At 54.2% G+C, this 10,797-nt stretch overlaps 1 protein-coding gene and 1 non-coding gene across 2 annotated transcripts; both read left to right on the top strand.

Annotated features, from left to right (window-relative positions):
- The first annotated feature begins 305 nt into the window (after window positions 1-305).
- EEF2 (eukaryotic translation elongation factor 2) lies at window positions 306-9,184 on the top strand. Its single transcript, XM_065918034.1, has 15 exons — window positions 306-436; window positions 1,456-1,670; window positions 2,477-2,658; window positions 2,750-2,961; window positions 3,411-3,589; window positions 3,693-3,798; window positions 4,312-4,425; window positions 4,531-4,669; window positions 4,789-4,984; window positions 5,611-5,869; window positions 6,213-6,320; window positions 7,073-7,426; window positions 7,577-7,759; window positions 7,846-7,978; window positions 8,459-9,184. The coding sequence occupies exons 1-15, from the start codon at window positions 434-436 to the stop codon at window positions 8,650-8,652; spliced, it is 2,577 nt and encodes an 858-aa protein (XP_065774106.1). The 5' UTR covers window positions 306-433; the 3' UTR covers window positions 8,653-9,184.
- LOC136156448 (small nucleolar RNA SNORD37) lies at window positions 3,273-3,337 on the top strand. The gene has a single exon (XR_010661000.1). It is a non-coding gene; the product is annotated as a small nucleolar RNA SNORD37 (small nucleolar RNA).
- Window positions 9,185-10,797: the final 1,613 nt, after the last annotated feature.

Raw genomic sequence — 10,797 nt, forward strand, 5'->3', positions numbered from 1 at the left:
CATAGAAGTGCTTGGCACTTTGCAAAATGACATAGTTGCTAAGATATGGTTAACAGTCTCAGCTAAAATGCCACTCTTCGCTTTTTGCACCTAAGTATTGCATCCTGGAGGCGTGCACCCAGCTAGAGGCAACCACGCCCCCGGGAAAATCCAAGCCTGGAATGCAGACCCTTGGTATTAAAGCAGCCGCGCCGCCGCCTAAGGGGTTACCCGGGTGGGGTGGTGGTGGTGGCGGGGAGGGTGTTCCTGCGCTTGCGCGCGGCGTCGCTTCGCTCCGCCCCCGAAGCGCGATCAGATGACCCGCCCAACCGGCGTCGGCCTATAAAGTCTCGGGTGTTGACGTCAGCGTTCTCTTCCGCCGTCGTCGCCGCCATCCTCGGCGCGACCTAGCTTCCTCGTATCTGCCTGGGAGAATCCACCGCCATCCGCCACCATGGTGAGCAACGCTGTTCAACCGGGGGCCTGAAACGGCAGCGAGGCCTCGGCATGGCTGGCGCTGCCAAGCCTGGAAACCTGTGGCCTCCCTGACTGGGAGGAGACATGGCGCCGGCGGGGCCGGGGCAGGTGAAGGGGCTGCCGCCATGTCTGCGCGCCGCACTGCTCGCCTACCTCCGCTTCCGGGGGCGCCGCCGCCTCGCGGGGTCTCGGGCCCGGCTGAAGCTGGGGCGGAGGCGGGGCGGGGGGGGGTTATGATGATGTGGCAGACGCTGTAATGGCGGGCGCCGCACCGCGAGCCGGGAGAGGGGAGCCGCCTTATGTAACTCGCGGGCCGGTAGTTTCAGTCCGATTTTCTGTCGGGAGCCGTGGGCATCTTGGAAATGGCTGAAGGAGAGAAGAGTAAGACCTTTAGAAGCGTCCGATCTTCTCGTGCTGTGTAATCTTGGCCTGGTCTCTTGTCTTTCGTGAACCTCCCAATTGTGAACACCTGATCCTAGAGCCACGAGGTGGAGGCTCGCGCCTGTTAGTGCTGCGCACCGCCCCCCCCCAAACCGGGGATGGCATATTTACGAATCAAAGGTGGGGTGGGTGGCTCTAACTGACCCCCACAACCCCAGAGTGGGGTGACCTTGGAGTTCGGAGAGCCCCTTTAGTTGGGAAGCCTCGGGGTATACCAGTGGCCACACAGTGAGACACTTGCGGTTCAGCCGAGAAACCCGTTTCTACGTAGTATGAAGGAAATCTGTTGTCACTCTTTGGGACTTAGTCCCCAATTTCCGTTCTGAGTTGTCACTTTGGTGTGACAGCCAGGATCAGGCTTTTCAGGGACAGGATGAGTTGGACGTCTTTAAAGGGGTGTTAACAAAGAAAGGGGGATTTAGGTCGGAGTTGGCAGCACTGGGGACCAGCCCCTTTTGGCTAGGGCCTTGCAGCCTCTATTGATCAAAGTCTCTGTGCCAAGGGTCTTTTCCTGGAGTGCTGGCCTGTCATGACCCTCCCCTCCCCCACCCTGCCCAGGTGAACTTCACAGTAGACCAGATCCGGGCCATCATGGACAAGAAGGCCAACATCCGGAACATGTCTGTCATTGCCCACGTGGACCATGGCAAGTCCACTCTGACAGACTCTCTGGTGTGCAAGGCGGGTATCATCGCCTCTGCCCGGGCTGGGGAGACCCGCTTCACTGACACCCGGAAGGACGAGCAGGAGCGTTGCATCACCATCAAGTCAACGTGAGTAAATCCCTTGGTGTCATCTCCACAGGGAAAGGGGTTGCTGCTTGCTCTGAGTCTTTGGTAGTGGGCAGGAAGGATAGACAGGCCTTTTCCCACAGGATTCTGGGGAGAGGAGCACTTTGGAGCTGGGCTTCTGAACTAGGAGGGATGATAGAGTTTCATCTAGTGGGATGGGCACCTTTGCCTCCAGGGGAAGAGGCACAGTGATGGGTGGTAGAGTTAAGGAGGTTGGAGGGGAAGGGAGCTGGGGGCTCTTGGCAATGTCTGGAAAAGTCTGAGGATGCTATTGGCACTCGGGGTCAATGCCCACGGCAGCTCCCTGTGTTTTCTGACCCCAGATGTCAGGGTGAGAACCTCCCCCACCCCAAAGAAAAAACAGTTGTCTTCATTTAGTTGTTTGTCTTTGGTCGTTGCTCTGAGACTCACTTCCCTGCAGGGCAGGGAAGGGTGAAAAGTAGACTTTGGGATGTCTAGCTCCTTTTTGACAACAGATGTGTCGAGCCTGGGAGGACCCAGGTGGACTCTGGTGCCAGGGAAGTGGCTATCCCTGGCAGAGGGTGCTGCAAAGGTAAATGTCCCCAGATGCGGTGGCTCTTGTGTGGAAAGTCTTAAGTTCATCTCTAGGGATGAGTAATGCAGGGGGAGGGGACAGGTTGCAGCATCTGCCTGGCTTTTTATTGGATCCCAGCCTCACTTAGAAATGAAGAGTGTCCATCCTGACTCCCCCTCGGTGGGAACCTGATTGACCACAGGCCAGGCTAAGGTGTGGCTTTCACCTGGCTCACCTGTCCCTATTTTTTCAGGGCCATCTCCCTTTTCTACGAGCTTTCAGAGAACGACTTGAATTTCATCAAGCAGAGCAAGGATGGCTCTGGCTTCCTCATCAACCTCATCGACTCCCCTGGGCACGTTGACTTTTCTTCAGAGGTGACAGCCGCGCTCCGTGTCACTGATGGTGCCTTGGTGGTGGTGGACTGCGTGTCGGGTAAGCAGTGGGCACCCCTTAGGATGACTTGGAATCTGGGGCTGTCCCCTCTCTGGCTGCAAGAGCCGCCTCATCCTTTGCTGGTCTCCAGGTGTGTGTGTGCAGACAGAGACGGTACTGCGCCAGGCCATCGCTGAGCGCATCAAGCCGGTGCTGATGATGAACAAGATGGACCGGGCCCTGCTTGAGCTGCAGCTGGAGCCTGAGGAGCTCTACCAAACCTTCCAGCGCATCGTGGAGAACGTCAATGTCATTATCTCCACCTATGGCGAGGGCGAGAGCGGCCCCATGGGCAACATCATGGTAGGACAGCCTGACTGCTGGGTTTAGGGTACCTCCCTCTGCTGTGTTCCTAGTACCCCCTTCCACTTCTCCCGCGGGACAGACTGGAAGGGCTGTGGTCTTGGGCTGCCCCTTGGGGAACTGCTTCTGAATCAGTGACTTCCTAGGGATTCTTGGGAGGTGGAGCTGGGGTTCCAAGGAACCTTAAGAGTGACAGGAAAGCTGGACTTCTGGGGAGGTGAAGTAGTGGCTCCCCCTGCTTGCTGACAGGTGCATGGGGCAGTCCCTGTGGAATCTTTGCACACACACCCCCTCTGGGGGTTGGGCACCTTGTACATGATGACTAAAATTTCTTCACTTTGACCTGATGGCTGTTGAAGAAATCTAAAGTCTGAGGCGTGGGGTGCCCGGGGATTTTGTAACTGGTTTCTGTACAACTATTCCAGCTAAACTGTCTCCTGATCTTGCAGATCGACCCTGTCCTTGGTACTGTTGGCTTCGGGTCTGGTCTCCATGGTTGGGCCTTTACCCTGAAGCAGTTTGCAGAGATGTATGTGGCCAAGTTTGCCGCCAAGGGCGAGGGGCAGCTGGGGCCTGCTGAGCGGGCCAAGAAGGTGGAGGACATGATGAAAAAGCTGTGGGGAGACCGGTGAGTGTTAGAGACACAGCTCAAGTGTCTGGGGGGTCTTCCCCCCCGCCCCCTTCCCTGCCTCTGATTTCTCTAACTCTTGGGTTGGGTATTCTCTGAACAGATACTTTGATCCAGCCACCGGCAAGTTCAGCAAGTCAGCCAACAGCCCTGATGGCAAGAAGTTGCCACGGACGTTCTGCCAGCTCATCCTGGACCCAATCTTCAAGGTGAGCCAGTGTAAACTTGGTAGATACCCATCCCCAGGTTGTCCTTGGGCTCCCCAGACAGTCTGGTACCCAGCCTGCTGCAACCAATGGCAAGATGCCACAAGGCAAGGCAGGGCCAGGCTGCATGGTCAGCTCCTGGAACAAGGATGAGACCACATGAGGTCAAAAGGCCCTCAGTTCAACCCTGGCTAGCAGGTCTCCGACACTCTTGGGCTGCATCTTGGGGTCAGTCAGCCTCCTTGACTGGACAGCAGATGAGGTGTGGCAGAAAGGGCTGACTGTTGTAAGCCAGTGAGTTTTCAGTGAGTGTGTGCCCACTTACATAGGGTGGGTTTTAAGTCTGTTGAGAGATTTCTTTGGTATTTGCTAGATTAACTCAGGCATTTGATGGTGAGTGAGGACTTTTTTTTGCAGCTTTGGCCCTGCTCCATCCATGCCCTTCAGAATCTAGGACATAACTGCAGACTTCAAGTATGTTCCCAAACCCACTTTGCCATCTTTCCTGCATGTTAGGTGTTTGATGCAATCATGAACTTCAAGAAAGAGGAGACGGCAAAACTAATTGAAAAACTGGACATCAAGTTGGACAGTGAAGATAAGGACAAGGAGGGCAAACCACTTCTGAAGGTGAGCGGAGAGACACTCCCGGGAGTCCCACTTTCTTGGAGCTGCTGGTGTCGGTTTTCTTTCTGGTCTCTCTCTGACGTTTCCCTTTGACATCCTCTACTCTAGGCTGTGATGCGCCGCTGGCTGCCTGCTGGGGACGCCCTGCTGCAGATGATCACCATCCACCTGCCTTCCCCTGTGACGGCCCAGAAGTACCGCTGTGAGCTCCTGTACGAGGGGCCCCCAGATGATGAGGCAGCCATGGGTATGTGGGGCCTGCCTGCACCCAGGGGGCCTGATGGTGGACAGAGCCTCAGGAGTCTGGAAAGCTGAGCTGCCATGGAATCACGTTTTCCCCTTTGGGGGTTTTATTTCTCTTCTCAGGCATTAAAAGCTGTGATCCCAAAGGCCCTCTCATGATGTACATTTCCAAAATGGTGCCGACCTCTGACAAAGGTCGGTTCTATGCTTTCGGCCGGGTCTTCTCAGGGCTGGTGTCCACTGGACTGAAGGTCCGCATCATGGGACCCAACTATACTCCTGGGAAGAAGGAGGACCTGTACCTGAAGCCAATCCAGAGGTGAGGTACTCAGGGAGTTAGAGGGGGCCCCAACAGCTTCCTGCTCCTCCTCCATCCAGTGAAAGGGGAAGGGTGGGGTCATCTGAATGTAAGAGACCTGCCGGGGGGAGGGAAGCACCAGGAACTAGCATCCTTCCTCTAACTAAGGATTCTCAGTGTGACATAGTCCTCAGCTGGGAAGCAGGTAGGAAATTAGAGTGATGGGATAGTTAAGGTACCTCGAGAGCAGGCCCTGATCCCAAAGACCTCAGCTGAGGGTGGTGCCCCCAGTCACTGCTGCAGGTGTAGGACTCTGAGGCCCTGACTGCACTAGTATGCAGAGGCTTGCACAGGCACAGCAGCACATTGCCTGGTCTTGCGGTGATAAGAGCCAGAACCCTCACTGAGATGTCACTGGGTTACTGGCCCCTGGTGAGCTGGCTCTGTCCCTCTAGATACGAAGATAGCCGTAGGCTCAAAGGAGGGAACTTTGTGCTTCCACTGCAGCGGGCTTGGGTTCAATCGCTGGTACATGCAGTGTGATACTACCAAAAAAACAAGGGAGGCTTGTCTGGTGATTTGGCGATGTGGCACACAAGTGCTAGTGTGTTGACACCATTTGTGTCATTCCCCCCGCTCCCCCCCAGGACAATCCTGATGATGGGCCGTTACGTGGAGCCCATCGAGGATGTGCCTTGTGGCAACATTGTGGGCCTGGTGGGTGTGGACCAGTTCCTGGTGAAGACTGGCACCATCACCACCTTCGAGCATGCCCACAACATGCGAGTGATGAAGTTCAGTGTGAGCCCTGTTGTCAGGGTCGCTGTGGAGGCCAAGAACCCAGCCGACCTGCCCAAGCTGGTGGAAGGTCTGAAGCGGCTGGCCAAGTCGGACCCCATGGTGCAGGTGGGTGGCCCTTGACCAGAGGTGACACCTGCCACGGTGGCTTGTTGACTTGTTGATGTGGTGTGACTGGGCTGACCTGGCAGAACTCCTTCCCATTTAAATGGTGGTTTTCCACCCAGGAGTCCAACTTTGATACACTACCAGACGGGTTGAACCCTGAGGCCCTTTTTAGAAAGTTAATGTTGAAAACTAGTAAAATGGGCCCTGATACCTTCCCCCCTAAACCCTGTGTTGGGAGTCCACCTTATCCAGCTGGAGCTGGCTTTCCACGTGCCCCCTGGAATCCCTTGAGTTACCGCATGGTCCTGGGGTCAGTGTTGGGCTGATGCTTTGCCTTCTGCAGTGCATCATCGAGGAGTCTGGGGAGCACATCATCGCAGGGGCTGGGGAGCTGCACTTGGAGATCTGCCTCAAGGACCTGGAGGAGGATCACGCCTGCATCCCCATCAAGGTGAGGCTGGCGCTGCCACGCAGTGACAGCTGGAGGCCTGCATCCCCTATACCAAGAGGGCTGATGGAGAGCACGACCTGGGTGGGCTCTGAGGGGCCCGCTGGTGGGGGTCGCTCGGTTCTGCTTCCTTCTGCCCCTTCTTACCAGATAATATGTGCTGTTGTGATATCAGCTGTTGAGATGCACAGGCAGGGTTGGAGTGTGAGGGGTCTGCTAACTTCTGCTAACATAAGTTTACAAAAAAAAAAAACCTTGTGAAAAGGGCAGACTCTGTTTCTGTAGGTGGCTCACCACCCCCAGCTGGTGCACTCAGGTTTCCATTTTCTGCTTTTTCATAGACATGAGCTCAGGTCTGTGTCTGCTTAGCCGAGGTTTTGGGTTTCTTTACATGCTATTTTTCCTTGTTAAACCTCTCTAGTTACGGGAATGAGAGTTTCCATTCTTCAGGGAATTGACAGTTTTTTCACATTCTTTTTTGAATGAGGAAATTATACTGAAAACGGGATCTTGCACTTGTATGTTTACACTTTTCAATTAATACTGCACGTACAGTTTTGCCACAAGTGTTTGTTTAGCCAGCCCTGTTGGCAGTGGGTGTTTAGGGAGTAGCTGCACACTTGTTTACACGAAGTCAGGTGAAGCCTGCTCTGCTCTCTACCCTCTGCCAGTGTGAAGTGGGCATCATTAGGAAGATGCTTCTCTGGGGTGTCTGCTTCCTGGGGCAGACCTGACCCTGCACCTTCCTCTTCCAGAAATCTGACCCAGTTGTCTCATACCGGGAGACTGTCAGTGAGGAGTCGAACGTGCTCTGCCTGTCCAAGTCCCCCAACAAGCACAATAGGCTTTACATGAAGGCGCGGCCCTTCCCTGATGGCCTGGCTGAGGACATCGACAAGGGCGAGGTGTCCGCCCGCCAGGAGCTCAAGCAGCGGGCCCGCTACCTGGCTGAGAAGTACGAGTGGGACGTGGCCGAGGCCCGTAAGATCTGGTGCTTTGGCCCTGATGGCACGGGTCCCAACATCCTCACGGACATCACCAAGGGTGTGCAGTACCTCAATGAGATCAAGGACAGTGTGGTGGCTGGCTTCCAGTGGGCCACCAAGGAGGTGAGGGGGTGCTCAGGTACAGCACTGCAGGTCCAGTCAGCGGGTTAGGTGGGATTGTGTGTGGTCTTGGGAACAGACAGCTGTGGCCAGCCTGTCCCTCAGCTGCTGTGGAGGTGGGTTCTTAAGACGGTGGTCGTCCTTCTTCCTTAGGGGGCGCTGTGCGAGGAGAATATGCGGGGCGTGCGCTTTGATGTCCATGATGTGACGCTGCACGCTGATGCCATCCACCGTGGGGGTGGCCAGATCATCCCCACGGCTCGGCGCTGCCTGTATGCCAGTGTGCTGACTGCCCAGCCCCGGCTCATGGAGCCCATCTATCTTGTGGAGATCCAGGTAAGGGGGCTGGGCTGGGAACCTCCAGCTGCTGTTTTGGGTTCCATCCTGCCCAGCAGCCACTCGAGCCCTTTTTTGCCCGACAGTGTCCGGAACAAGTGGTTGGTGGCATCTACGGTGTCTTGAACAGGAAGCGGGGTCACGTCTTTGAGGAGACCCAGGTCGCTGGCACGCCTATGTTTGTTGTGAAGGCCTACCTTCCTGTCAATGAGTCCTTCGGTGAGTACCAGTCTGGTGTGGTCCTCAGATGTCCACTGCATTCAGGATGGAGCCCAGCAGACATACAGCTGTGGCCCATCCTTTCTTACCATGATGGGAGCTGCCTACTGCAGTTTCCTGCAGCACACTTGTGAAGAAGGGGGTGACCTATTTCTCTCACATGTGGGTCTCAGGACTGTTGATTTAGTGGAGAGGCCTCGGCCTGTGGACCTAAGCAGAGCCACAGAGCATCTGTGCTGGAGATCTGGCTCATCCTCAGAAGGTGCAGATAGAGGCATGGGGCCCAGGAATGGCCAGCCCTGCCTCCCTCTTTAATCAGTAGCCCTTGAGGGAACCTTTGGGTGAGGCGTAGGGTAATGGGGTTAACATCTAACATGACTCTGGGACCCTCTGGTGTGAGTCTGTATTTCTGGTCTCGGCCAGGGGACCGTGAGGCACATACCTGAGCTTCCCAGTGAGCACTGTTTGCCCCTTCTGCAGGCTTCACTGCTGACCTGAGGTCCAACACGGGCGGCCAGGCCTTCCCCCAGTGTGTGTTCGACCACTGGCAGATCCTGCCCGGTGACCCCTTTGACAACACCAGCCGCCCCAGTCAAGTGGTGGCGGAGACGCGCAAGCGCAAAGGCCTGAAAGAAGGCATCCCAGCCCTGGACAACTTCCTGGACAAGTTGTAGGCGGCCTCTGCTCGGCCCACCATTGGGTGGGACTCAGCGCGGCCCTCGCGCCCAGGGACAGTGACCACAGCAACAAGCCCCCACATTCTCCACAACACCTCGAGGCTGTCCAGACCCAGTAATGCTCTGCCTGACAGGTTTCTGGGGCCCACTTCGTGCCATCGCTCAACATGAACACTTGATGCCGTTTCTTTCGATATTTATTTCCAGATTTCAGGGGCAGCAGAAGTGCCCTTGCAGCAGGGACTTATCTGGCCGGTGGGGATGGGGGAGGGGATGGGACATCCAATACTTTTTTGTTGAGAGGGAAATATAATGTCAAAAAAAAGTTAAAAATAAACGCATTAAGAGGTTTATTTGGGTAAATGGCCCATAGTGGATTTTCCTCCAGAAAGGGGGAAGAAACAAGCGGGTAGATGTTCTCTTTGGACAGAAGCTAGAAGGCAGGAAACCCCTCCCACACAGTGTCACTGAGCACCTCCAGCTGTATTAGTGCCATTGGAATAATAAACTTGACATGGTGGAGACTGTGTGTGTGTGTGTGTGGTCTTTCTCCATCTGCTCAGGCTCCAGTGGACTCCCTGGGCCAGTGAGCAAGTCCATTGGTGATATCCAGTACAGTGTTGAGTGTCACCTCCAAGTGACAGTCCAGGAGTCCATCTGTCACACAGCCAGCCAGTCAGACATCTGTACCCCAGAAAGGGGCAGCCACTTTGCCCATGGGTCCTATAAGCATTAGAAATGGGAGCAGTGTGCCTCAAGAACTGAGTGTTTAAATATTGGGTTGGCAAGAAAGCTTATTTGGATTTTTCTGTAACATGTCGGAAAAAACCTGAAGGAACTTTTTGGCAAACCCAGTGTTTACATAGTTGACACTGGTGGTGCAGTAGCAGGCAGTGCAGGCTTGGAAGATTTGCCTGTGTGCTCACTTTGGACCCATCCAAACCATCCCTTGTTATTTCTATGCTGTTTGTTGCTAAGTTGCGTCTGACTCTTGCAACCGCATGGACTGTAGCCCCCCAGGCTCTTCCATCCATGGGATTTCCCAGGCAAGAATACTGGAGTAGATAGCCATTTCCTTCTCCAGGGGGGTCTTTTCGACCCAGGGATGGAACCTTAGTCTCCTGTGTAGCAGGCAGATTCCTTACCGTTGAGCCTCCTGGTGTTAAGTGTGAAGAGGGAGGAAGAGTAGAAACCTGGTGAATATTGCCTAGGACCAGGTGACCAAGGTCAACATCAGTGGTAGGTCCCCATGATGGTATGGGTACCACATGGTCTTAAAACTCATCCCTTCAGTTTAACTGAGAAAAACATCAAGACAAATTCACATTGAGGGAACAGATCAATCTTCAAAACCCAAGTCATCAAAACCCCTGTAAATGAGACTCAAAAAGCACAGAGGACCTAAGGAGACAAATGTGACATGATACTGGGACAAGAAAAGATGGGAGAGTCTAGTAGGGAGTGGTTAATGTGTCACTGTTGGTTCTTTAGTGGGGACAAATGTACCAGATTAATGAGAAAATAATAGGGAAAAGTGAATGAATGTGAGAGAAAGTGCTGCTTTAGCTGTGAAGTGTGCTTTAGGTTTAGTGGAGGAAGGTGGTCCCCAGGCAGGAAGAAGAGTTTTAGTGTCAGCGCTTAAGCGAGGATGAGGTGTGAGGCGAAGAAGGGAAGTCGTGGTGAAGTGAAGTGGAATTGCATGAGGTTGGGACTATCACGACCAGAGGATGGCCTGTGTCAGACGGTATCTGAAGTGGTTCAGCGTGGGCTTTGGGTTCAGGCCTCTCTGGGAAGGAATATCAGTTAATGCCTTTACTGGCTGTGTGACTCTGGGTGGGTTACTTTAATCTCTCTGGGTCTGTTTCCCTAAGTATAGAACTAGTAAAATATTTTACTTCACGTTGTTGATTGGTATGCAGTAAGGCTCAATCAATGCCAGTTCTTATGTATCTTAAGCCTAAAAGGAGTCAAAACAATCCTCAAGCATTTAATGGCAACACCTATCCTAGTTTGAATCTTTATGTATTTGCAATATGGCTAACAGCTTCCCAGGTAGCGCTGGTGGTAAAGAACCCACCTGCCAATGGAAGGTGACTTGAGGTTTGATCCTTGGGTCGGGAAGGTCCCCCAGAGAAGAAAATG

This window comes from Muntiacus reevesi, chromosome 1, assembly GCF_963930625.1.
Source record: "Muntiacus reevesi chromosome 1, mMunRee1.1, whole genome shotgun sequence".
Taxonomy (NCBI): Eukaryota; Metazoa; Chordata; class Mammalia; order Artiodactyla; family Cervidae; genus Muntiacus; species Muntiacus reevesi.

What these genes read in the sequence shown, in the direction of transcription:
- EEF2 (XM_065918034.1), top strand. An exon ending in TGCATCACCATCAAGTCAAC is followed by an intron (nt 1,671 to 2,476) that starts GTGAGTAAATCC and finishes CTATTTTTTCAG; the next exon opens with GGCCATCTCCCTTTTCTACG. An exon ending in AAAAAGCTGTGGGGAGACCG is followed by an intron (nt 3,590 to 3,692) that starts GTGAGTGTTAGA and finishes TTCTCTGAACAG; the next exon opens with ATACTTTGATCCAGCCACCG.